The 22,717-nt window shown below is 36.9% G+C and overlaps 1 protein-coding gene across 1 annotated transcript; it reads right to left on the minus strand.

The window, feature by feature from the left end:
- Positions 1-1,963: 1,963 nt before the first annotated feature.
- On the minus strand, positions 1,964-3,546 carry LOC149404771 (inositol-tetrakisphosphate 1-kinase 1-like). Its single transcript, XM_089607343.1, has one exon. It carries the CDS (start codon positions 3,413-3,415, stop codon positions 2,345-2,347), a length of 1,071 nt encoding a protein of 356 aa, XP_089463469.1. The 5' UTR covers positions 3,416-3,546; the 3' UTR covers positions 1,964-2,344.
- Positions 3,547-22,717: the final 19,171 nt, after the last annotated feature.

A 22,717-nucleotide genomic window follows, 5' to 3' on the forward strand; every position in this document is an offset into this window, starting at 1 on the left:
AAAAAAAAAAATTTGACCCCAATATTATTTTTTTAAGTGATAAATTGCTTACAATAATCGTCAAAAATTTTAATCTTGACTATCAAAAAAATTTTGAAAACGTAAATGTGGCTACTTTGCTGAAAAGTTGAAACTTTGGCTATTTTGCTAATCAATAAGTTTCAAATGCCTATTTTGTACAATTTTTTCCTTTTTAATGGGGTATTTAGAATATAGCTCATTTAGATCTCTAGGTTAAAAAAATTATGGTCCAACCTTTTAATAATGAACAAAAAATATTGAGCTATATTTGTAATATTTGAATAACTAATCTATAATTTTAATTAAAATTAGTTATTTGACTATTTCCTACTCTTTTTTTTAACTGTTTCTTGAATTTTTATACCGGAAGCCTCGCTTAACTTAAAATTTTTGTATAGTGTGCCCCTTGACTTAGAATTTTTATATAGTATGACTATGCCCTCCTTGACTTTTTAAATGTATAGCTGTGTTTTAAATATGTATATGTGTTATCATAAACTACAGGGCTACAGGCTATATACAGCAATTAGGGATTTGTTACTTTCACTATAATCCAAGTATAAACTGTCCCTTCCGCGGTGCTGTTTTACAATTATCACAAATAAAGAATTCTTCAAGTAGAATAATTAGTTGCCAGTTGCCCTGTGTACGCAAATTGCTTGATTACGTTAATTTTGTCGTGATCTTTAGTCAGATTGCGACGTGATTATTCTAATTTCTTAATATCGTCATCGGGTCGCGTGGCGACTCAGATTCTATTAATAATTAATCTGTTTATCAAATTCTTACGAGATAAAGAGTATTAAATTTCTTACCAAAAACTAAATAAAATCAAATATTTTCATATGCTAAGAATATCGGCACATGTACTTTCAGAAAAACAAAAAAAAACAAAAAAAAACAAAAAAATTAAAATAAAATACTGAAGCATACAACGGGAAAGTGCGATCTCATTACTATTACTGGTTGTCTTCAATAAAAATAAAAAAAATAAAAAAATAATAAAAATTAAGAAAATAAAAAATCGCCCATAAAATTACAAAATATGAAAGAGAAGTTTGAAAATATGAATCGTAAAAATTGATTTTTTTTTTTCAAATTTGTAAAATAAAATTGGAGAAAAAAAAAATTGAACATCCGGCCGCGTATTGCCGTAAGAAAAATTGATTTATCAGTCATATTTGTTACAATTTTATCTTGTAAAGTAAAAGATTGTTCCTAAATAATATTTCAAAATGATTGAAAATAGACCAACCGGCCATCGAAAGAGTGAATAAAATTAGGTTAAGATATTTTATGTTAAAAAATAAGAAAATTTAGAATCAAGCATATACCAGCAGCTTTAGATTTCCAGATTCCAAAATTCACTTTTGACAATTGACACGGCTTAGAAAATACGCATGCATAGGATAATCAACTAGCGTGAACAGAGGAGTCTATTTAATCCATATAAAAAAAAAATATTCCCAACGTGAGAACATCAAGAATCAAGAGTTGCTTAAAGCAAAAGCTCGAAACAACAAATCCATTTTCATATTTTAATTTTCTCTCTTTCAAAATTCAGGGCTTCGTAAGAAAATGAAAATGTACTTACACGTAACCAAGGCAAGAAGATTCTAATTAAGTATTCAATATCCAAGTCTACATTTGCAAGAATTTGACAGAGTAGCACAGCTAAAGCAGGTACAAGATAAACAAATTAGTCAATCTGGTTCTTTATGATGTCATCTTGATCGATTCAAATAAAGAGCAGGAACAATTTAGTCCCTTCTCAACCTCCACTAAACGAACCAGTACAATGAAAACCCTTTCTTGAAATATCAAGAATCATCAGTTTCCAAAGATCAGTGAAATGTGAGTCTTTTGGTAACCAAGCAAGATTCTAAAACAATGTAGCCATATAACAGTAAGAATCGGACACAGTTAAAAGCAGAAAGTACAATTGCAAAAATCGGAAAATTCATTTCAGTAATAGTGCCAGCGGCAAAGAACTACAACAGTGTTTGTAAGGAAAGAACAGAGCTTGAAGCTCAAAGGTACAACTTGACTTTCCGTAAAACATGAAAGTATCTGAGATTTGTCTATCTTCATAGAAACGTTGGATGGACTATACACTATCAACCACCAAGCACAATCTAATGCTGTCAAGGTTAAAGAAAACTATCCAAGAACGGACCTACTCATTTCAGCAATGTATCAACTTCTACCTAAGAAAGAAAGAAAAAATTAAAACCCAAATGTGTGACTTGTCTCGAGGAAATTCCAATGACCCAAAAATCACCAACAGAGGAAAACAAACAAGTCACAAAGAGTATCCGAGATTTCATACTTGGATAGGATTCTCTTCTTCTCTGCTACGAGGCGAAACCGGAAGAACTCCTTCGTCCCCGTCACCGCAGCAAGAATCGCCTCCTCCGACATTGACCTTCTTCTCCTCGTCCTCGGCCGCGGCCCCAAACTTGTTCTCCATCAAATCGCAGAAGAAATCAGTCAGCACAGCCTCGTAGCCCGGCATCTTGGCGTACCCTGGGAAGTAATTGATGTCGATGATCAGGTACCGATCTCCTCCGAACCTCGTGTCCCTTATGACATCAAAGTTGAAAAGATTGAGCCCCATTGCCTTCCTCAGCCCCCGAGCGATATCGTCGAGAAGCTCCAACGGAGGCATCACCGTGTCGTCGAGCCTCATCTTCTTGTAGTACTTGTCGTCCGTGCGCTCGTTCGTGGCGAGGTTTGAAACCTGCGAGAATTTCAGAAGACCGCCCTCGGTTGCCCCGGTCTCCGACACGTCCGGCAGAGACTTCCTCTTCGCGCACCGGACGTACTTTCCAGCGACGTAGACCTTGAAAATCACGCCGCCATGGTTGACGAACTCCTGGAGGACAATCGGAGGCTTGAGCTCTCCGAGCCTCGCGCTTCCGTACACAAGCGTCATCTTGTGCGACTTCGCGCTTCCGTCGGCGACCAGAGGCTTCGCGATCACCGGAAAGCTCAGTCCCTCGCGAGCCGGTCCTTCTAGAAGCGATTCTGAGTCGTAGATCACCGTCTGTTTGGGGATTCCGAACGCCTCGCTCCGCTCCGCCGCCGCGAGCTCCGTCACGACTTGAAGCATCGAAATCCGGTTGTGAAGCCTCTCGATCGCATCCGGCGAGTCGACGACCACCGCGTCTGGATTCCTCGCCGAGAATTCCTGGAGCTCGCGACGCCAATCATCGCCGTAGCGCTTGTGGAGAACCACGTCGAACGGTCCTTGCTCCGCCAATGGAGCTCCGTCGTCGATTTCGATCAGATCGACGCCGCGAGACCGAGCGAGGCTCACCAGAGAATCCCTAATGAAGCTCTTCTGCTTCTTCGGCGCCAGCGCGTAGCCCACGCCGAACCTCCGCTCCGCCATTGCAAGTCTTGATCGAAGACGTCTGAAGAAAAACCTAATTCCGGCGATTCCGACGAACTCGATTCGAACATTCAAGCGAATGTGCCTCAGAAAACGAGAATCGAACCTCTCTCGTCTTTCTTTCTCCTTTCTCGGCAGACGAAGAGAAATGAAAAAGAAATGTAAAGAAGAATTGAAAGGGAAATTCTTTAGAGAGAGAGTGAGAAGGAGAGAGAAATGGTTTGGTGTTTTCGGTGGGTATATATAGCTTCGACTAGGGTTAAGAGAGAGCGGGCGGGGTTGGGTTATGATAAAGTAACCCGGGTTCGTACAAAAGGGGGTCGGTTAGGACACGTGGCAGATTCTTTAACAGCATTAGGATTCGCGGCGAGCAAAGAAAGCGCGTGTGGAGTTCAAGAGAGTGTGGGTGACAGTCAATTCTTATTTTATTTTATTTTTTTATTTAATTCAAGTGTAAGTAAAAATAAGGATATGTTTTTGACATTGACTTTGGTTGTTGAGACTTGAGAGACCTTTCTAATATTTTTTGACTGTTTTCTTCAATGGTCTTACATATATAATTTTTATTTCTGTATGATATGGGTCTTGAAATTTGGGATTTTTTTTTTTTTATTATTTTATATTCTGTTTATGTGGGGACCTTTAGAAGGCTAGGTTTGGCATTTTGGTTGGGAACATTTATCAATTTGATATATATTCCTTTTCTTTGGTGGTGTGACTTCTCTCTTGGCTTTCGATTGTTAGGTAATCTGGTCAAATTAATCTCATTTGTTAATTAATTCTCTAGGACGATTTTTATTTCTTTGTTGAAAGTGTACTTATCTAGGTTTAAGGTTGAAGAATGTCATTGATATAAGATGTTGCAATAATGTCAAAGGATTTATTCACTAGTCTTAATAAGAAATAAGATCTCAATTCTGAGCCAATTTATAAATAAAGAGAATGTATTTGACCAATTTTCGTCTTCCTTTCCTCTCTCTCTTGTTCTATCAGGTATTTTGTTAGTGGTTAGTGTGGTTTCGAACAGTTATTATCTGTCTTTGTTTGTTACCAATACATATTAGTGAATTTGCGGTGGTATGAAGAGCGTAATATAATTTTAGCAGACCTTGAGGATGCTTTCACTGAAAATGGTGGCTAACAATGTAGTCAAGGCCGATTGGAAAATTGTTTACGCCAAGAGTCACTGCTAGGGATAATTTGATCAATGTCATTAATATCTTCCTCTTTACATTAGAGAGTTTAGTTGATATGAAAGGAAGTTTTCGTAGGTGGACCTTGGACCATTGATAAGTCTCTCATAGCCCTGGATGAGGCATGTGGTGTTGGGTATTGTACAAAAAGGACTTTCAGCACTATATAAATCTAGTTCGAACTTCACATTATCTCGATTTCAATTGGATCACATATAGTAAATCAATTTAATTAACATGTTCTAATTGGCTTTAAGTATGAGAGACATCCCGAGTTGCGTTATGGGGTAATCGAACCTCCTCCAAGTGAATTAAGTTTTCTTTACTCAAATATCCAAGAAAAATTCAAGTGGAAATAAGCCACTTCTCTAAACATGTGGTAAGCCACTTCTCTAAACATGTGGTATCCAAGAAAAATTCAAGTGGAAATAAGCCACTTCTGTGGAGGCTCTTTTGATGATATTATTTGCAACTCGAAGAAAGATGGCGGGCCTTCTCGGGTATATTACCTTATTATCAACTTTTGAAATGCTTTGACAAATTGCGACCAAACTCGGATTTTAGGGCCTCTGTTTACTTGGGGAAAAAAAACATTGATTCATCTATCTAATTAAGACTCGGCTAGTTCTTGGAAAATGAATATTATATATCTTTTTTTTTTTCAAACTAATATGTAGAATACCTTGGACTTCTTGGTTATGTTCATCATTCATGGGTACAAGATGAGGGATGTCTTGAAATTTTTTAAAGATGATGAGTTCCTTAGAAGCTCATAATGTGTGGGATAATACTAGTGTTGCAACGTGAAAGACTCCATGTGTGGAATAGAGATTGCTTTGAACGGTAAAGAAATAAATCTGCAAATAAAGGACGCGGTGTCCATCAACTAGTCTTTATCTATCTTGACTTGTGTTGAATTGATATGAGTTGAAAATGAACATTATATCCTCTATGCTAAATTGGAGAAATTATTGGTCTCGGTTTGTTGGGAATATTTCCCACAAACAATTATTATAGTAGTTATCTTATGATTGGTAGTTAATAAAATAAGTTGAAGATTTTAATTATGTAATTAGAAGTGTTATTTCAAAGAATGGGATTATAATATTTGTCAAATCTCTAGCTTTCTCGAGTTGCTATTCAAAAAGTGGATTAAACACTCAAACTTAATTGGTGATTGATCTATGTGTAAATATTTAAATTTGAAATCATATATGTAGAACATGAAGTGTAGATTCGTTGAGTGGGAGAATTCATAGATAACTTGTAACGGGCTTGGATAGACATTGATGAGTTAAAGGGATTATATATGAGAGGTGATCCCAATTCTGAGATCGTCTTAGACTTCTAGGTCATATGTAAGTGCTCTTTGATTCGTTCGTTCATAGATAATCGGGGCTTTAATATACTTTTATTTTGGGAGTTTGAGGCATGTTCACTGCGCAAAAGGGCAATCCAGCTCTCCCAAAAAAGACAGTTACTTTTCACCTAAGAGTTAATTGCAAAATAAATTGATTGATTCTTAATAAGTTAGCAAACGAATATTTCGATATGGAATCGGTGGAACTTATCGCGTACATTTGGACACTCCTAATTCAAATAAATTTAATTCTAATATTACAAAGAGTGCAGTCTCGATCCATTTGAGGTTGAACAAAATTTTAAAAATATATACATATATATATATATATATTTAATATTAAACTAAAAAGACTCATTTTTCAATCTTTCATTCCATAGATGCAATAATTACAATATTATTATATTAAAGATAATAAGTTTCGTTTTTGTGGTGGACCAACGACCACAAAAGGTAGAACAAACGCATGAATTATGATAAGCATATTATTTGAAAGAATATTCTTGCCGTAAATATCCATATATTTAAAGAGAATAAAGCTCATATTCATATCAATATTTTTCTATGTTTTTTTCTTTTTTTTTGTTTATTTGGGGTCTAAAAACATAGCATTTTATTTTTTATACAGAAATTTAATCAATGAAAACTTTGAAACTTTAACGTGAGAGTAGTTAATTATATTTCAGGGGCTAATAATTATTATAAATTACAATTTTTTTTAACAAAACTATATTAATTGTTTTATTAAGGTTTAAAAAATAGTGCCACCGCCTTTTTTAGAGCATGAGACTATGATGGAGACCATCATAGAGCTCTCGTTTTGAAAAGAGGGGGTGTTTCTCTTTTTTCTTCTTTGTGTCTTCTTCGATTTTTCCGTCAAGTTTGTCATATATGTATCTTTTTAACTCGAAGCGATCATCTATCTGGAGTTTAAAATCGTCAGCATCCCTGTCACTACAAGCTATCTCTAGCGTGCACACCAACATCATTTAAGCGTCTCCAATTGAGGATTTTTATTTTTATTTGGATTTTGTGCCACCGGATCTTTAATCAGACTTGATTTAAATTCCATTATTTATATATGAATTTTAGATCTGAGATATTCTTTATATTATTTTGGCATGGATCTCAGTTGGACAAGGTCTCATAAAACACAATCAACAATAGGTGATGGTATGCATTATCTAAAACGACTGGTAACCCACTATTCTTGTTGTATTGTTGTAACTATGTTTGTAATCCTTTTGTTAGGGATATTGTCCACTGAAGATAGTTACTAAAGTTGACTTTATTAGTATTATTGATTAGTGAGTTGTTTTGTAGTTAGAATTAATAACAACTATCATCTGTAGCATCCGTATTAAACTGAATTACATGTTGGGTATCTAAGCTCGGGCGGCGAGCTAAAACTTGGTTGGTGATTGATCCAGGCCTGAATAATTGAATTTAAAATCACATGTGTGGAACACAAGTGAAATGTTGGTCACTTGGGGGGAGCATTCTACACACTTGGTATGTGTACGATCCGGACAGACTTTGGTTGTTGATTTGTCGTTTAAACACCGTTAAGACACACTAATCGGGGTCGCTATGATGTTCAAAGTGAGACTTGGTCTAAATCATGAAATGGTCACGGACTTCTAGGTTGTACTACCAGGTTCTATGACTCATTCGTTAATGGCTACTTGAAGATGCCTATATACTTATGTCTTGGGAATTCGGGATATGATCTGAGTGGAAAGTGATTCACAGATACGGAATACAGCCTTCCTAAAAGAAGATCAATGCTCACTCACCTAAAGGTTGATTCCATAATTGATTGATTGCGCGCACTTAAGTAGAAGTACGTACGAAAGAATATTTCGTTGGAGAAGCAACGATGTTTAGGGCTCATATGTATCAAGAAAGTTATAGCTAAATGGTTGACCTTCCTCGATATGAATTGAACCAAGAGGATTGATCTCATGAACAAACTTTATCAATGGACGCTCATAACATCAAGTAAAATATAGTTCTAGTAACAAGAAGAGTGCAGTATCGGCTCATCTTGTGGTGTGACGCCGAGATTGACGAATCAAATGAATATGATTAAATTGAGGTTTTGTCTAATTATTCGGATTCGTGGGAGCTTTTTACTAGATTCATAGTCCTCAAGCTAGCTCTGATACAGGTGCATAAAGATACTCGTGATGACTAGATAATTGATTAGATACTCACTATTGTAACTTGGTTGCAATATTTTTCACATTCATAATAAAGTATTTTACGAAAGTTAGGGTATTATTTATAACTTTAAAGTTAGGGTTAATGGTTGTAAAAATACTTAATGTTTACCCAAAATCATACTTATATATACCCATTATTTTTTTGCGTCTGCAATAATACCTAATATTACGTTTTAATTGTGCAGTCGGTACTTCCTCCGTTAAGTTTGATGGAAAAACATGTGACAGCCTCTGATTTAATGAAAAATTAATATTTTATCTTAAAATTAATTCAACATTAATTATATCATTTTATATCACGAAAAACTTAAAATAAAATAAAATAAAAAAAACTCTCCTCATTAATATACACAAATTATTAATTCTTTTTAAAACTAAACAAACATTAATCATATCATTGTCTAATGCAAAAAATTTAAAAGGAAAAATATATATTTCCTCATTAATACAAAAAAAATACTATAAGAAACATTTTACTATTATTAAAAAAAATTATTGATATGTTTTGTATTATAAAAATGATATAATAAAAGGTTTAATCATTTTGAAGAAAAGTTCATAATAATTTTTTTGTGTTATAAAATAATGTAATAAATCTGTACTAGTTTTAATAAATATAGTTATTAAAGTTTTTGTATTATAAACTTATACAATTAGTGTTTAATTAGTTTGAATAAATATATATATATATATATATATATATATATATTTGTGTATTCATGACATGAGGTGAGAGTTTTTGTTTTAATTTTTATATGATAGTAATATATCTAATGTTGAAAGAATTTTAAGAAAAAAAGTAAGTTAATATTTCATTAAATTAGAGGCTGTCACATGTTTTTCTATCTAACTTAATGGAAAAAGTACATACGGCGAGCACAGGTGACGGGAGATATCTAAGCACTTTCAATAGTGTTTTTGTGTTTGTAAACCTTGGCTTTTGTTCCTTCTTCTCTGTAGCCTCAACCTCACTCTTTGCTTCCTCGCCTTGCTTCTTCACTAGTTTCCCTCGAGCTCGTCCAAAGCTCCAGCTTGAAATCCATGGCTTCTCTTTCTATCTCTCTGCATTTGTTATATTTTTATGATTGTCATCCAAATCTGATTGTCACTTTAATTTTTATGATAAAATTATTATAAAGAATGTTGATCGTTTGTATGATTTTCTTTATTTTAATTTTTTATTATAAATTTTTATTACAAAATGATATTAGTTATGCAGCTTATATCTAATTAACTTATAGAAAAAAAAAATATAAAACCATTTTTTATCCAAGTCATACACGTGAATTTCCGTCCAAGATAACTGCTCAAGTACCTACGGCGCAAGTAAATTGTAACATGATGTATTTTTGTCGCAGAAAAAAATATGCGTAAACATTACGTAATTTTTTTTCGCCATTTTCCTTTATTTTTAATGATTTCATATTATTTTCAATTATTTTTCGCCAAGAATGATATTTTTATTTGTGATTTTTGTGTGTGTATATATATATATATATATATATATATATATATATATATATATATATATATGTTATTGTTGTTGACATGAACTATACATTATTTTCAATTATAAAGTTATTATGACAGTTTGTTTTTCAATGATTTTTTTATTTTTTACTTTTTTTATGTTTGAATACTTAAGTGTTTGAAGTTAATTTGAAGGTGGTATAAATATTTATACAATTTCTAAAATGTATATTGAAAAAGTAGATCTACTGTCTATTGTGATGTTTCTAAGGTTGTTCTAACACGTTATGCAACTTATCAGTTAGCTAAGTATCACAAGCACATAAACTGAAAGTAAAGAAACACAAGAGTTGGTAACTCAATTAAGCCAATCGTACCTATTTTTGGAGGAATGATACTCCCGGTGGAAAGAGAAACTTCTCTAGCCGGTAGAGTAAATATAATGTCGGACAATCATGGATGATCACCTTCCAGGTTTTCTATAATTTCAAACTACTCTAGAGTTTCTAACCTAGGCTCCCTCTGTGTTGAGTTCCCCTCATATTCCACTCACACTCTTCCAATGTTTCAACAACGTTTATAACAATACGTATTTACAATAATATGAATAAACACATAAACAATTTTGTGACAAAGCTCTAACAATGACTATTAACAATACCTAGATGTGTAACCCTACCAAAGAGGGAAAGCGACCCTTATATATGACACAAACAAGCGTAGTGTCTTTGACTAGGATTTCCCAATGCGCATGGTGAAATCTCATTGGACGATCGGCTAAGGTGCATAAACATATCTGATAAAAGACATGTATTAATCCACATCACAGTACTGACATGTAAAGCAGATGTTTCATGTTGTAGACTGATGTTTCCAACATCGTGAGAAACAATAGTTTTGTCTAAACAAAAACAATTAACTCAAAACAACAACATATATTAATGTGTATATTTTAACAAATATATGGAAGTAATGGAGACAGAAAATGTTCCAATTTAAATCAAGGTCGTGGTAAGGAGGTCTTTAGGCATAAATTTAGATAAAAAAAAGTATGCGTACAATAATGAATCAACAACTATAACTCACGATCAAGTAATGATTTTTGATGGAATTGATGTGATCATATAATAGTTTTTTTTTTTAATTCTGTCTTTACCTCAAGTGCAATAAAATATTGTGTTTGACACAAATGATAAACTATACATATTGTAGTTACGTTTTATGTTGGCTTTATTTTTTAGTGCAAGTTGTTTGGAAAGATGTCGGTCGTCATGCTTCTACTTCTGGTGAGACATCTTTCCTCTTGTGTGCAGACTTTATTTCAGGCAAGTTTCCAGTATTGACAGATTGCCTCGCTGGTGACTTCATTATGAGATATTGCATCGCTGGTGACTTTATTATGGGATATTCGTATAAGGCTGGGTAAGGAAACCCTAGATACACTTCCAGGCATGTACAGATGTTATAAAAGCCATGCGATTCCCCTTAGCAGCCTCGACACTTTTGATAAAACACTTAGAGCTCTTAGACGTGCAGGACCGGCGGACTGGGAGGCTTTGTGTTTTATTAATCGCGGTGTATTCTCTCAAACACTATTCCACAAAGATTGAGTGTCTGTGAGAGTTGGGTTTTGTGTTCTCGTGATTGAAGGCTCACGAAAGGTTGAAGACTGAAAGTCATCCGAGCACAGGCAGTTGCTTGAAGGGTGGAATTGAGACGGAGCTCAAATCCAGGGGGAGTCTCTGGCTAGGTATTCGCTGGTGGTAATAGTCTCTAGGTTTTATTGATTTGGTGATTGTAATCTATATAAACCTTGTGTGTACTATTGACTACAAGATAGTGAAATCATTTTCACTGGCAGAGTGCCCCCAGACATAGGTGTATTGCACCGAACTGAGTAACCATATCGTGTGTATTTTCTTTATCGCACTGTTTGTTGTTTATCCATTATCTGTGTGCAAGCAAGTTGTCGTTCATAGTCAATACATTGTGTGCGACATCTTATCCTTGTGACTAATCAGAATTTCACATTATTCATTATTATATTAAATTTCTAGTATTCACGCTTGTAATCAAGTAGTGATCATTTTCACTCACATCAATTCAAGACCGTGATTGTAAATTATAACTGGACAAATTTTTATTAAAATATCAAATAAAGAAAAACGTCAAAATGGCGCACAAGATAAAATCTCACGTAGGTCGGTTAGATCAATTAGAGGCAGTAATATTAGTTTTTCATTAGCAAAATATTAATTTACTGAATGTGTTATTAAGAAGATATCTCAAATTAGATTATTGACTCGTTTTTTAATAAAAATACCTCAAAACTATTTTGAAATCATCTTAAACCGCCAAAAATTATCTTAAGCAATCGGAAACAATCGAAATCTATCTTAAACTATCATAAATCAACAACTATCTTCAATTATGTTAAGCCATCATCAACAATATTAAGCCATCCAAAATCATCACAAAATATCTTAAACCATTGGAACCATTAGAACCAAACTTAAACCATTGAAAAACATATATATATATATATATATATATATCGAAAACATCTTAAATCGCACCTAATGAGTAGAGAGAGAACAAAAATAAGTTTAAATAGTCAGCAAGGATATTTTTGTTTAAAAATATCAAACGTCTAATTTATATATATATATATATATATATATATATATATATATATATATATATATTTGCAAAATAATAAATTCACTCTTAATGTTTTTATAGTTTTATCTATATTAAGTTTCTCTTTAAGTTTGACCGGGAGTACAAATATATATGATATGTGACGTCCAAACGCACCTGATTTTGTTTCCCAAGGGAACAAATCCAAAAGTCTTGGATTTCAAATTCCAACTCCAGCAATAAACCCCCTTAAAAGGTGTTATGAAAAAAAAGGAAAACAAAAGTCAAAAAGTTTAACGAATTTGAAGGAAGGGGGAATAAAGTACTTTACCAATTGAGTGGTTATTATCAACCTAGACAACACAGTATATATGGAAATGTCAAGTTTTAATTTTTTTTTTTTGGTGGGAAATGTCAAGTTTTAATTAACTGTTCATATGTCACATTTTTCTTTAGAGAATACGAGTAGACACCAATATGTATATGGATACTCCGAATTGGGCGGGTACGAAGGTTTGTGGGTCATTGTAATATGATAGTGGTGATAATGTATTTATGTCATGAAAGCGAAAAGTTTTTGTGCTCTATAGATATGTAGTTATTTATTTTGAGTATACTATAGGGGTTATTATTTGGTTTAAATGCTACTATTATACTTTTTTTTTCAAATAATTGAGTCGCTTTATGATTCCACGGGAAACACATGTTTATCTTCTGACCACATCTCTATCCAAAAAAAAAAAAAAAAAAAAAAATCTTCTGACCACATCTATACATATAACATTTTATTGAATGATTCTAAATTTTATATTGTACGGAGAGCTTCAGAAACGTCAATTTCTCTATGAATTTTTATTTCATTTTCAGTATTCATATGATGATATATAGTTTGTAATTATTTGCTGATTCGTACGTACTTAATTTGTCAAATGATCTTGAATTATTTAAAAAGTTTAACTATATCAAATGTGGTCTCGTTTAGGATGTTTAATATGACACAACATTAGACTACCCAGAAAAAAGAAAAAAAAAACAAAAACAAAAAGTAATTTGCTAATGACTAACACCAGGGATTCAGGGTTAAACAAATAGAAATACTTTCTGTCAACTTCATAATCTCATTTAATCATTTTCAATCTTCAAGGTCACACGACCAAATTAGGCCTAGTCTTTCTATTGTAGAGCATCCTAAACAAATCTGTAAACATATTATATCACTCAAGGCTTAAGCTAGTGTGTGGTTAAAATATAAAATTGATTAACTAGTGATAAGAACTCTAGTCCTCCAAATAAAAATAAGGACAATTAGTTCAATAGTACAATATCTCACTCTCATTTTAAAAAGAGTCAAAATTTTATTTTATTAAAAAAATAGCATATCAACCAAAGTAAATTAAATTACATGTTTTAGTTAATTTAATTTATTCAAGCATGGTGAAACTTTTATTAGAATCTTAAAAAAAAATTAGGGGGTTTGACTAGTTACAACAAATTTTTCATAAAAATATGAGTTCGAATCACTGCCAAAGAACTAGAAAATACTAATAATATTTTAACATAAACTGGTAATACAAAACTAAATTTATTTCTATTAAAGACTAGAACTGGTACTATGTCTACTTTTTTTTCTTTTTTTTTTAACAACTAGTTCTGTAAAAAAAAATGGATAGTTCAGCTATGTTTCGCCCGAGTATGATTTCATTTAACCTCAGCCTGACTTTAAAAAATTTGTTCCATCCTAAACTCTAGTTATGTAAATCTTTTTTTTTCTTTTTTCTTTTTTTTTTCTTTTTCTGGATATACTAATTTAGTGAGAAGTCAAGCGGAGCGGGTCTATAATTGATGTGTGTTGATGTTTGTCTTCTTTTATCTTAGATAAGTGTTGAAACTAAAAATAAAAAATTACTAAATATAAAAAAACTTGAAAAACAAAAAAAACCAGTTAAAAGAGAAAGGAAAATGAGCACGATGGGTTCCTTAACCTTAGTCTTTTTAGACAAAATAAACTTATGGGCTATTAAATTTTATAGTATACAAATTTTTTCAAATTTAAATGAGGAAATTAAAAAAAGAAAGTTTTTAAAGCATTTTTGAAATAACAACTATCTTGACATTCTTTTTTTAAGTAGTGCTTTTTGAAATGGTAAATACTTATTCTCCTAATAAATAAAATTATAAACAGTAAATAAAGTTAAACAACGCCCAAAAAAAAAAATTAATTTAAAAAAAGGTAAACATCAAGAAAAATAAAGAAAAATGACTTTTAATATTTACAACTTAAAAAATGTTATTTTTGCAATTAAAACTTTAAACATGTTAAATACAAAAAAAAAATGATTACTAGAACCAATTAAGACAATTTAGTTTCCTAGCCTAGGTATCGATTAAATTAATCTAATCCAAAAAATACTCTTGGTAAATAAATTTAATACTATCGGTCTATAGTTTTTCTTGTCATTTACTGTTGTATGCCATTTATTTTTCCTGATGTTTATTGTTTCATTTAACTTCTTCTTTCTATCATTTAACTAATATTTGGCGAAGTTTTTTGGTAATCCAAAATCTTAGAATTATAATTAAAAAAAAAAAAAGGGGTATTTGGATACTCCCCTTAAATTTAGCACGATCTCGGCCTGGCCCATGTTCTATTGCAGTAACAAAGCCCGGTCCGTCATATTTCTACTAATAAAGACTATTACCACGTAAAACACACATTTTTTGCCATATTTTAGAAGTTATACAAAAAAAAATTAAATTAAATAATAAAAAACTCTCAACGTTACTCTTTAAACTTGAAGATTATATGAGAAGTCCCAAGTTTAAAACAAACATACTATCAGCTTATCAATTTTCTAAACATAAAAGGGAATACTTGGGATACAGACAATCAAAATCTTAGTGACTCAAGCCCGACAGCAATGGTATCAGGTTTGGATATACACATGAATATTAGTATTTTGAAATATTGTTAGTGTTGATGCGATAAATCACACCAAAACAATCATGATAAATTTGTAGTTAAAATGAGTCGATTTAGATTTATAGATGAGCCTCAATTCTTCGTATCAAGAATAAATTTGATCTCTCTAAGTACTGGAAATTAAATGCGTAATTTTAACGAAGACAAAAATGGAATGTAAGAATAGCTCGAGACTTTTTGTATTAAGATCGCTTGTACAAAGATTGGATTTCGGTAATAATGATAATAGTTAGAAAGTAAAGTGCCCAAAATGGGCCCAATTGTCATATATTTATAACCTGAGAATATGAAATAATGAGCTCCGGGTCGTTCGAGACACGTCATGTGTCAGCTGAAACTCACTACTGTATGTCAAGACACTTGGCGTGAGAGACCTATTCATGCGAGAGGCGGTTGCGGATTGTTCTAGCTGACGAGCTCTCGATACTGTTGACATGCTGGTGCATTGATCAAACTTGCTAAAGACAAAAGGCATGGGCTTGGGCCCAATTAAATTGTACTGGGTCAAATCTCTTGTGCGTTAGATGGAGGACGAAGTCTAACCTCAAGAGTCAGTCCCCCTAGTTTATTCGGTATATAATGATGGATAAACTAAAGACGAAAAGCATATATGAGCTGATCAATAAGCGAACTAACTGCACTCCTAGTCCGGAATGGATCACTAGTTATGCCACTTGTGCTCGTTACCTTTGGAACGGGTGAATATTATATTCGTTATTCAAACCGTAATGATTTTTATCTCGAGAAGATCATGCAATTATCATAAAATATTTGATTTGGTCAAATACGATTTGACATGATATGACGGCGCAATAAATGCGAGTTTGTTGGGCTTTTGTGTCTATAAATTAAAGGGACGTCTCCATCGGTCTCTCTTATTCATTTGTGTTGTCGCTTCGAAGAATGGTACGTTCTAAACCTTTTTCTTTCGCTTGCTTGTTTTCTTTTCTGCTAGGGTTTTGGGTTTTCTGGCTTAGGGTTCTAAAAAAAACAGAACTTTTTCTTGAATTTTTTTAGCTTAAGATAGCTCTAATGGCGTCTACATCCATTTATCGCCTTGTTAAGATGTCTCGTATTTTTTCGACCAAAAAATCCAAGTCTCAAAAATTCGGGTACCCCTCGTGAAGATTTCTTTCACGAATGTCCTCTATCCTTACTCAGTAGGCCAGATTTAGACTGCATTAGGCAGAGATTTCATATTCTACCTGTAATAGAGCTCTTACTGCCTAGTCCCGACGATACGGCCGAGACCGTAGAAGATGGGTACTTGTGTGTCCATGAGATTTTTCTAGAAAAGTGTGGGCTTAGGTTTCCGATTTCTAGGCTCCTCTTAGGTTATATGGCGCAAGTGGAGGTGACTTTCCCGGAGCTCACCCCGTCTTCCTTGAGGATCGTTGTTGAACCGATTTCACGTTCCAACAATATATACGAAGATTATCTAGATGGGGATTCGTATATTTATTTTTAAGAGGGAAGGGTCTCAGAATCCGATTATGAAGACAAGATCGGGATTCGAAGGATACTAATAAACGATATAAGAAATTAAAAATATAGGCAAGAAAAAAGATTTCTTTATCGATATTCGAACGTTGGCAATACAAAAATAAAAAGGGATGAACTGAAGATTCAAGCAGATCGAAATACAATTATATGCGTTCTTAAGCAGAGAATCCGTAGTCATAAAATGAAGGTGGAATGGGCTTTTATAGATAACTCGCCGATCTCCCTTCCTTTTCAGAATGTCCCACGTGTACGAGCAGGAGCGATCTTCTATCCGCCAGTCTCGGAGTCATCCTTATCTCTAGGCGATTTGACCGTTTCCTCGAGAAGGTGGATCGCGCAAAGCACTTGGCGGGACCGTCTAGGAACGTCTATGGGCCTAGGTCGAACTGGGCTTCAGTCATCAGCAAGGAATCCCTTGCTATCGTCTTGGGCCGAGCTCGCCTACGCCTGGGATTTCTGGGCCGAACTGGGCTTTTAGTCGAACTGGCCTAACTCGCGAGGAGGGGGCGAAATCCTACTCCCACAATCAGTCCCCTAGTATATTTTATTTTAAATAATAATATAAAATAGAATATACTTTAGGATCGAACCGAGATTTCCTCAGTTTGGTTGGAATCCCACGAAATACTCGAGTATTTAATGCCTTGGGCGAGTATCTGGACACGTGTCGTCGTGCTATTGCTTCGGGAACCCAAACGTTTTCCCATTATGGCGAATTTCTCGAGAATCTCAACCGTTTGATATGATTTGACCCTACATAAGGTCTCGACCCTTGGGATTTTCTTTATTATTTCCATTCGCGTCTTCAAGGTAACTCTCTCCCTTTTTCACTCTCTCCATTTTCTTCGTTCGTTTTTTTTATTCTTTCTGGTTCTTTTTTTTTCCAAGCTAAAAGATCTTCTTATTTTCTTTTCGTCTATTCATCTCCTACCTTCAAACCTGAATTTTTGGAAAGCCATGTCGACCTCGGACAAAAACCGTGATGACCCCAACAGTGAGCTGTCTTCTCCGTCGGTTCTGACGAAGAAAGACCTTGCTGTCATGGGGGAACGATATAACTTTCCCGACGGTCTTCATATGAAACGAGGAGGCCAGTAAGCCGATCGAGTGATACTTGGTTTTGTTTGCGCATACCAGGTGTTCTTCGAGGAATGCGGATTGTGCTTCCCGATTCCCAGGCTCCTAATCCAGTTTTGCGACCGTCTGGGCCTCCAATTCGCCCAGATGTGTCCGAACTTCGTGCGCCAAGTAGTGGCGCTCCTGTTATTATCCCAAGAAGTCGGGGTCGAGCTGGAGGTTGAGGACCTTAGCCGCCTATTGGTGGCCAAGCGAAATTCAAAGCATCACCCGGTGTGCTTTTATTTGGCGAATCGACCTCGCAAGGGAGTCATCACCGACCTCCCTGGAAAAGATAGAAATTGGGGGTCGAAATAATTTTATTTTCAAATCAACGAACATACCGTCGAGGTGGTGAAGGGATGCTTGTTTGTCCATTGGAAGACGGACTGCGGTACTGAGTTGGGGGTGGAACCCTTTCAATGGCGACCTACGGCCGAGCTCGGACTAATGTTTTGGGATATCTTTTGCAGAAAAAATTCTCCTCTACCCGTCAGACGCATTTAACAACAAGGTCCAAAAACTCCGCACCGGCAAGGTTTCTTGGAAGTCCGTCTCTCCGGACTGCTTCATCCGAGCCGATCTTTGGCCCGCCCCTTCAGGTAACTTGGCATGGTCGAACTATTGTCTTTAAGTTTTTTTTTTCTAACTTTGGTTTTCTACAGGGGATTTTTCCGAAGGCTTCCCATCTTCAATCCCTCTTTCGCCCAACATGAACAACGAGGAGGTCGATTGGCGTACTAAGAGAATGGCCGCCAGGGAGGCCGAAGATGCTGAAGCCGCCTTGGCGTCGGCCAAGAGTACCGCCCCGGCTGCGTTGAATCCGTCTTCTGGATTCCAGGAGATGACGGTCACCGTCCCCCCAACAACTCTCCTGATCGAGCTCGACAGCGAGACTTTGCCCACCGAGCTCCCATCCACTGATGCCGAGGTCGCCAAGGCTTCTGGCACTTAGGCCGCCAAGGTCTCGACCGTCCCCGTGAAGGCCGTGATGGTCCCAACTCCCTCGACCAAGAGGAAGGCCGCCGGGGGCACTCGTCCGCAGTCGAATGATCCGAAGAGGGGTCGTCCTGAGGAACGCGGAAAGGGCGTTCAGTTGTCGAGCCAGACGAACTCGAAATCGGACCAGTCGTTGGCGTCTTCCCCGGAGGCCTGCACCTTGTCCTTCAATTGGAAGGAGCCCAAGCCAGTCCACGAAGATCCGACTGCGGCGACATGTCTCATGCGCCAGTTCGGCTACCTAAAGTTTCGGCTTCATGCTGTCTCTAGGATGCATGGGTCGAGCTACTACCGCTACGTCAGCTCGGCGAGCTCAAGGGTAAGCTTTCTTAGAACTAGTGTTGGTTGTTTAGTACTAACCATATGCCTTTTTTCTTGACAGTTCATGGCCGAGATGAACAAGGCGTTCCTTGGCTATGAGGTGATGTATGACCGTCTTAATTCCGCGAACCGTGATCTGAGAGGCAGGCTGAAGTCATCGGAGGACGAGCTCAAGAAGTGCCAGGGGTCTCTAGGACAGCTGGACCTATTGATGGCCGAAGCGACCGAGCATGTCCGTCGCCAGAAGGACCTTGAAGATCGCCTACAGGACTCCGAGAGGACGAGGGTCGAGCTCAAGAAGGAGCTCGACTTAGCAGAGGCGTCCTTCAACAACTTGGAGGCCGATCTGAAGCAAACGTAGGCCGAGCTGGAGAAGGAGAATGCATTCGTGCGGGCAGGAAGGCGGCCGGGTCGAAGTATAAAAGGACCTCGACTATCATGCGTCACCTCAACCAGGTCAAGTCCACGACCACGATCTTCAAGGAGATGGTGGACAAGAGGATCGCCGACCCCGATGCCGAGCTGAAGGACGCCGAGAGCGAGCTCGCCAAGTATCAGGCCGAACTGAACATCGTTCCTCTGCCTTCGCTGGCTGGGGCTAAAGACCTTGAATTCACCCCGTACGATGAGCGTTCGTCTCCTGAGGCCGTGCTGTCGGAGGTTGCCGGGAGCTCGGCCGACGTGCTCGCTTCGATTGACGAGGTCGGGGAGAATTCCAAGGGGGTTGAGTCTGCCAAGAAGACGTCGGCCTAAGCTCGCCTCGGTCTTTTTTTCCTTTTGTTTTTTTTATTATTCAATAAATCATTTAGTCCCCTGCGTGGGCAAGCTTCTTTTGGGTCCACCTATTGGGCCGGTTTGTCGAACTCTTTTCCTTTCAGTTCTTTTTCCCTTTTGTTTGAACATATTTCCTTGATTTTAATTTTCTATTAAATATCTGTGTCATGTTTGTTTATGCTTGCATTCAGATAATAATTACTTGTGGAGTAATAACCAATTATCTCTAGCTAGTGTTTTGATGTTTTGTGTGTTCGAACGAACGCGTTTTTGACTAAGACGTTCATTCCTCACAACTTGTTCGTATGATGTGTTTCAGCCATCGTGAGTCGTACCCCTAGTCGCATTGGGATTATGCTCTATATTTAAACACATTTTTTGAAAAGAATCTCTAAACTCTTCCTTGTTCATGAATCTGGTTTAGAGCGGTTTATCGTACAGAGCGCATGAACAGTTCCACAAGGCAGTTCCGTTTGCGGGTGTAAGTCGAATCAACCATGCTTGGCGGGTTTGTTTGGGTCGAACTTGTTCGTTCCAATTTTTTCTCGTTTAGACGAGGCGGGGCTGAGCCTTGTCGCAAGGCTGCCTATGTACCCATGTTTGGGATCAAGCCGTTACGTAGTTCGATTATTGTGGTATTACTTTCAACAATAATATTTTTTCAAGTTCATGACGTTCCAGTATCTAAACACTGGGACGCCGTCGATTGTCTCGAGCTTATAGACTCCTGTTCGTGGGACCTCCGTAATTCGGTACGGCCCCTCCCAATTAGCTCTTAATTTTTCGACGTTCTCCTCGGCTCTATTCTGATAGACCTTTCTCAACACGAGATCTCCGATGTCAAATTCTCGAAAATTGACACCTTTGTTATAGTATCGGGCGATGGATCATTGGTATAGATCCAAGCGCACAAATGCTTGGTCCCTCTTCTCGCCTATTAAGTCGAGAGAGTCGCGAAGCATTTTATCGTTAGTCTCTTTGTTATCATTCACGTAGGTGGTGAGAATTGTCCTTATTTCGTGTTCGATGGGTAGAATTGCTTCTACTCCATATACCAGGGAATATGGGGTTTCTCCGGTGGGCCTTCTTGGACTTGATCGGTAAGCTCGTAAAACTCCAGGAAGTTCATCGGCCCATAGTCCCTTTTTAGCTTTGAGTTTCTTTTTCGGCTTACTAACAATTGTTTTGTTGGTAGCCTCTGCGTGTCCGTTCCCTTGTGGGTATCGGGGTATTGAGAATCGTTATGTGATTCCTTCTGCCGCGCAGAAGCGTCGGAATTCCTTTGATATGAATTGTGATCAGTTATCCGTGACTATCTCTTGTGGCGTTCCATGTCGATAGAGTATATCTTTCCAAATAAAATTTTTCACGTCCACATCCCTTACGGAGACGAATGTTTCGGCTTCAACCCACTTGGAAAAGTAATCCGTTATGATTAGGAGGAATTTGAGTCCTCCCGGTGTGTTGGCCAAAGGTCCAACAATATCCATAGACCACTTCATAAATGGGTATGGAGCGGATATAGAGGATAGATCATCAGCTAGTCGCTTGATGTCCGGGGCGTGCTTTTGACACTGGTCGCATTTCCGTGAGTGTTGTTCACAGTCGGACCATGGTTGGCCAAAAGTACCCTTGATTTTTTATTTAATGGCTAGAGCTCGTCCGGACGCATAGTTTCCACACTCTCCTTCGTGCATTACGGAGAGGATGCATTTGGACTCCTCCTTTCCTACGCATCGTAAGTAAATTCCAGAGAACCTTCTTTTGAAGAGTACTCCGTCGATTATGGAGAATCTTGCGCTTTGACCAATTAGTTTTCGGCGCAATTGCTTGTCCGTCGGGGTGTGGCCTTCCAAAATATATCTGATTATATCTCTTCTCCAGTCCCCCACTTCTATATTTACCATTATGCTTGCGCTCTTGGTAGTGATAGAAGACAATTTTATTGCTTCGACCGATATGATTCGACTTATTGTAGGGTCTGACGTTGAAGCCAACGCGGCTAGGGCGTCGGCCGTGGCGTTCTCCCCTCTAGGGATACAGGTTAATTCGAACTTATCAAATTGGCCCATCATCTCTTTCACTAGTTGTACGTATGCCTCCATACGTTTGTCTCTTGTTTCAAATTCTCCGCTAAATTGGTTCGCAACAAGTTGCGAGTCGCAGAAAGCGGATATTGACTTTGCTGCTACAGCATTTGCTAGACGTAATCCTACGATTAGGGCCTCGTATTCGGCTTCGTTATTTGAGGCGGTGAAGTCCAGGCGGAAGGATTGCTCGTGATACTAGGTGTATTCCGACTCCAGCCCCTTATTTTGTTGAGGAATCATCGACTTTGAGGGTCCAAACTCCGATGTCCATCGTGGTTTCACTTTCGCTGGTTGGGAGCTCGATAAGAAAATCGGCTAAAACTTGTGATTTCGCGCAGGTCTTAATGTGGTATTCGATATCATATTCACTTAACTCGACAGCCCATTTGGTTAACCTTCCTGATTGGTTATGCCTGTGGAGAAAAGAGCTCAAAGGTTGAGTGGTCATCACCACTATTGAGTGCGATTGGAAGTACGGTCGCAGCTTTCGAGCTGCTGTGAGGACGGCCAGAGCTAATTTTTCCATTGCTGGATATCTTGTCTCGGCGTCAACAAGTGACCTACTGATGTAGAACACTGGTTTTTGGTCTCCGCGTTCTTCTCTGACGAGTACTATGCTTATCGTATCGTG

This window comes from Urtica dioica, chromosome 2, assembly GCF_054948205.1.
Source record: "Urtica dioica subsp. dioica isolate 48M chromosome 2, U.dioica_male_clone48M_v1_H2, whole genome shotgun sequence".
NCBI classification, from domain to species: Eukaryota; Viridiplantae; Streptophyta; class Magnoliopsida; order Rosales; family Urticaceae; genus Urtica; species Urtica dioica.

Coding starts and splice junctions, on each gene's coding strand:
- LOC149404771 (XM_089607343.1), bottom strand. CDS start 3,415: ATGGCGGAGCGGAGGTTCGGCGTGGGCTACGCGCTGGCGCCGAAGAAG.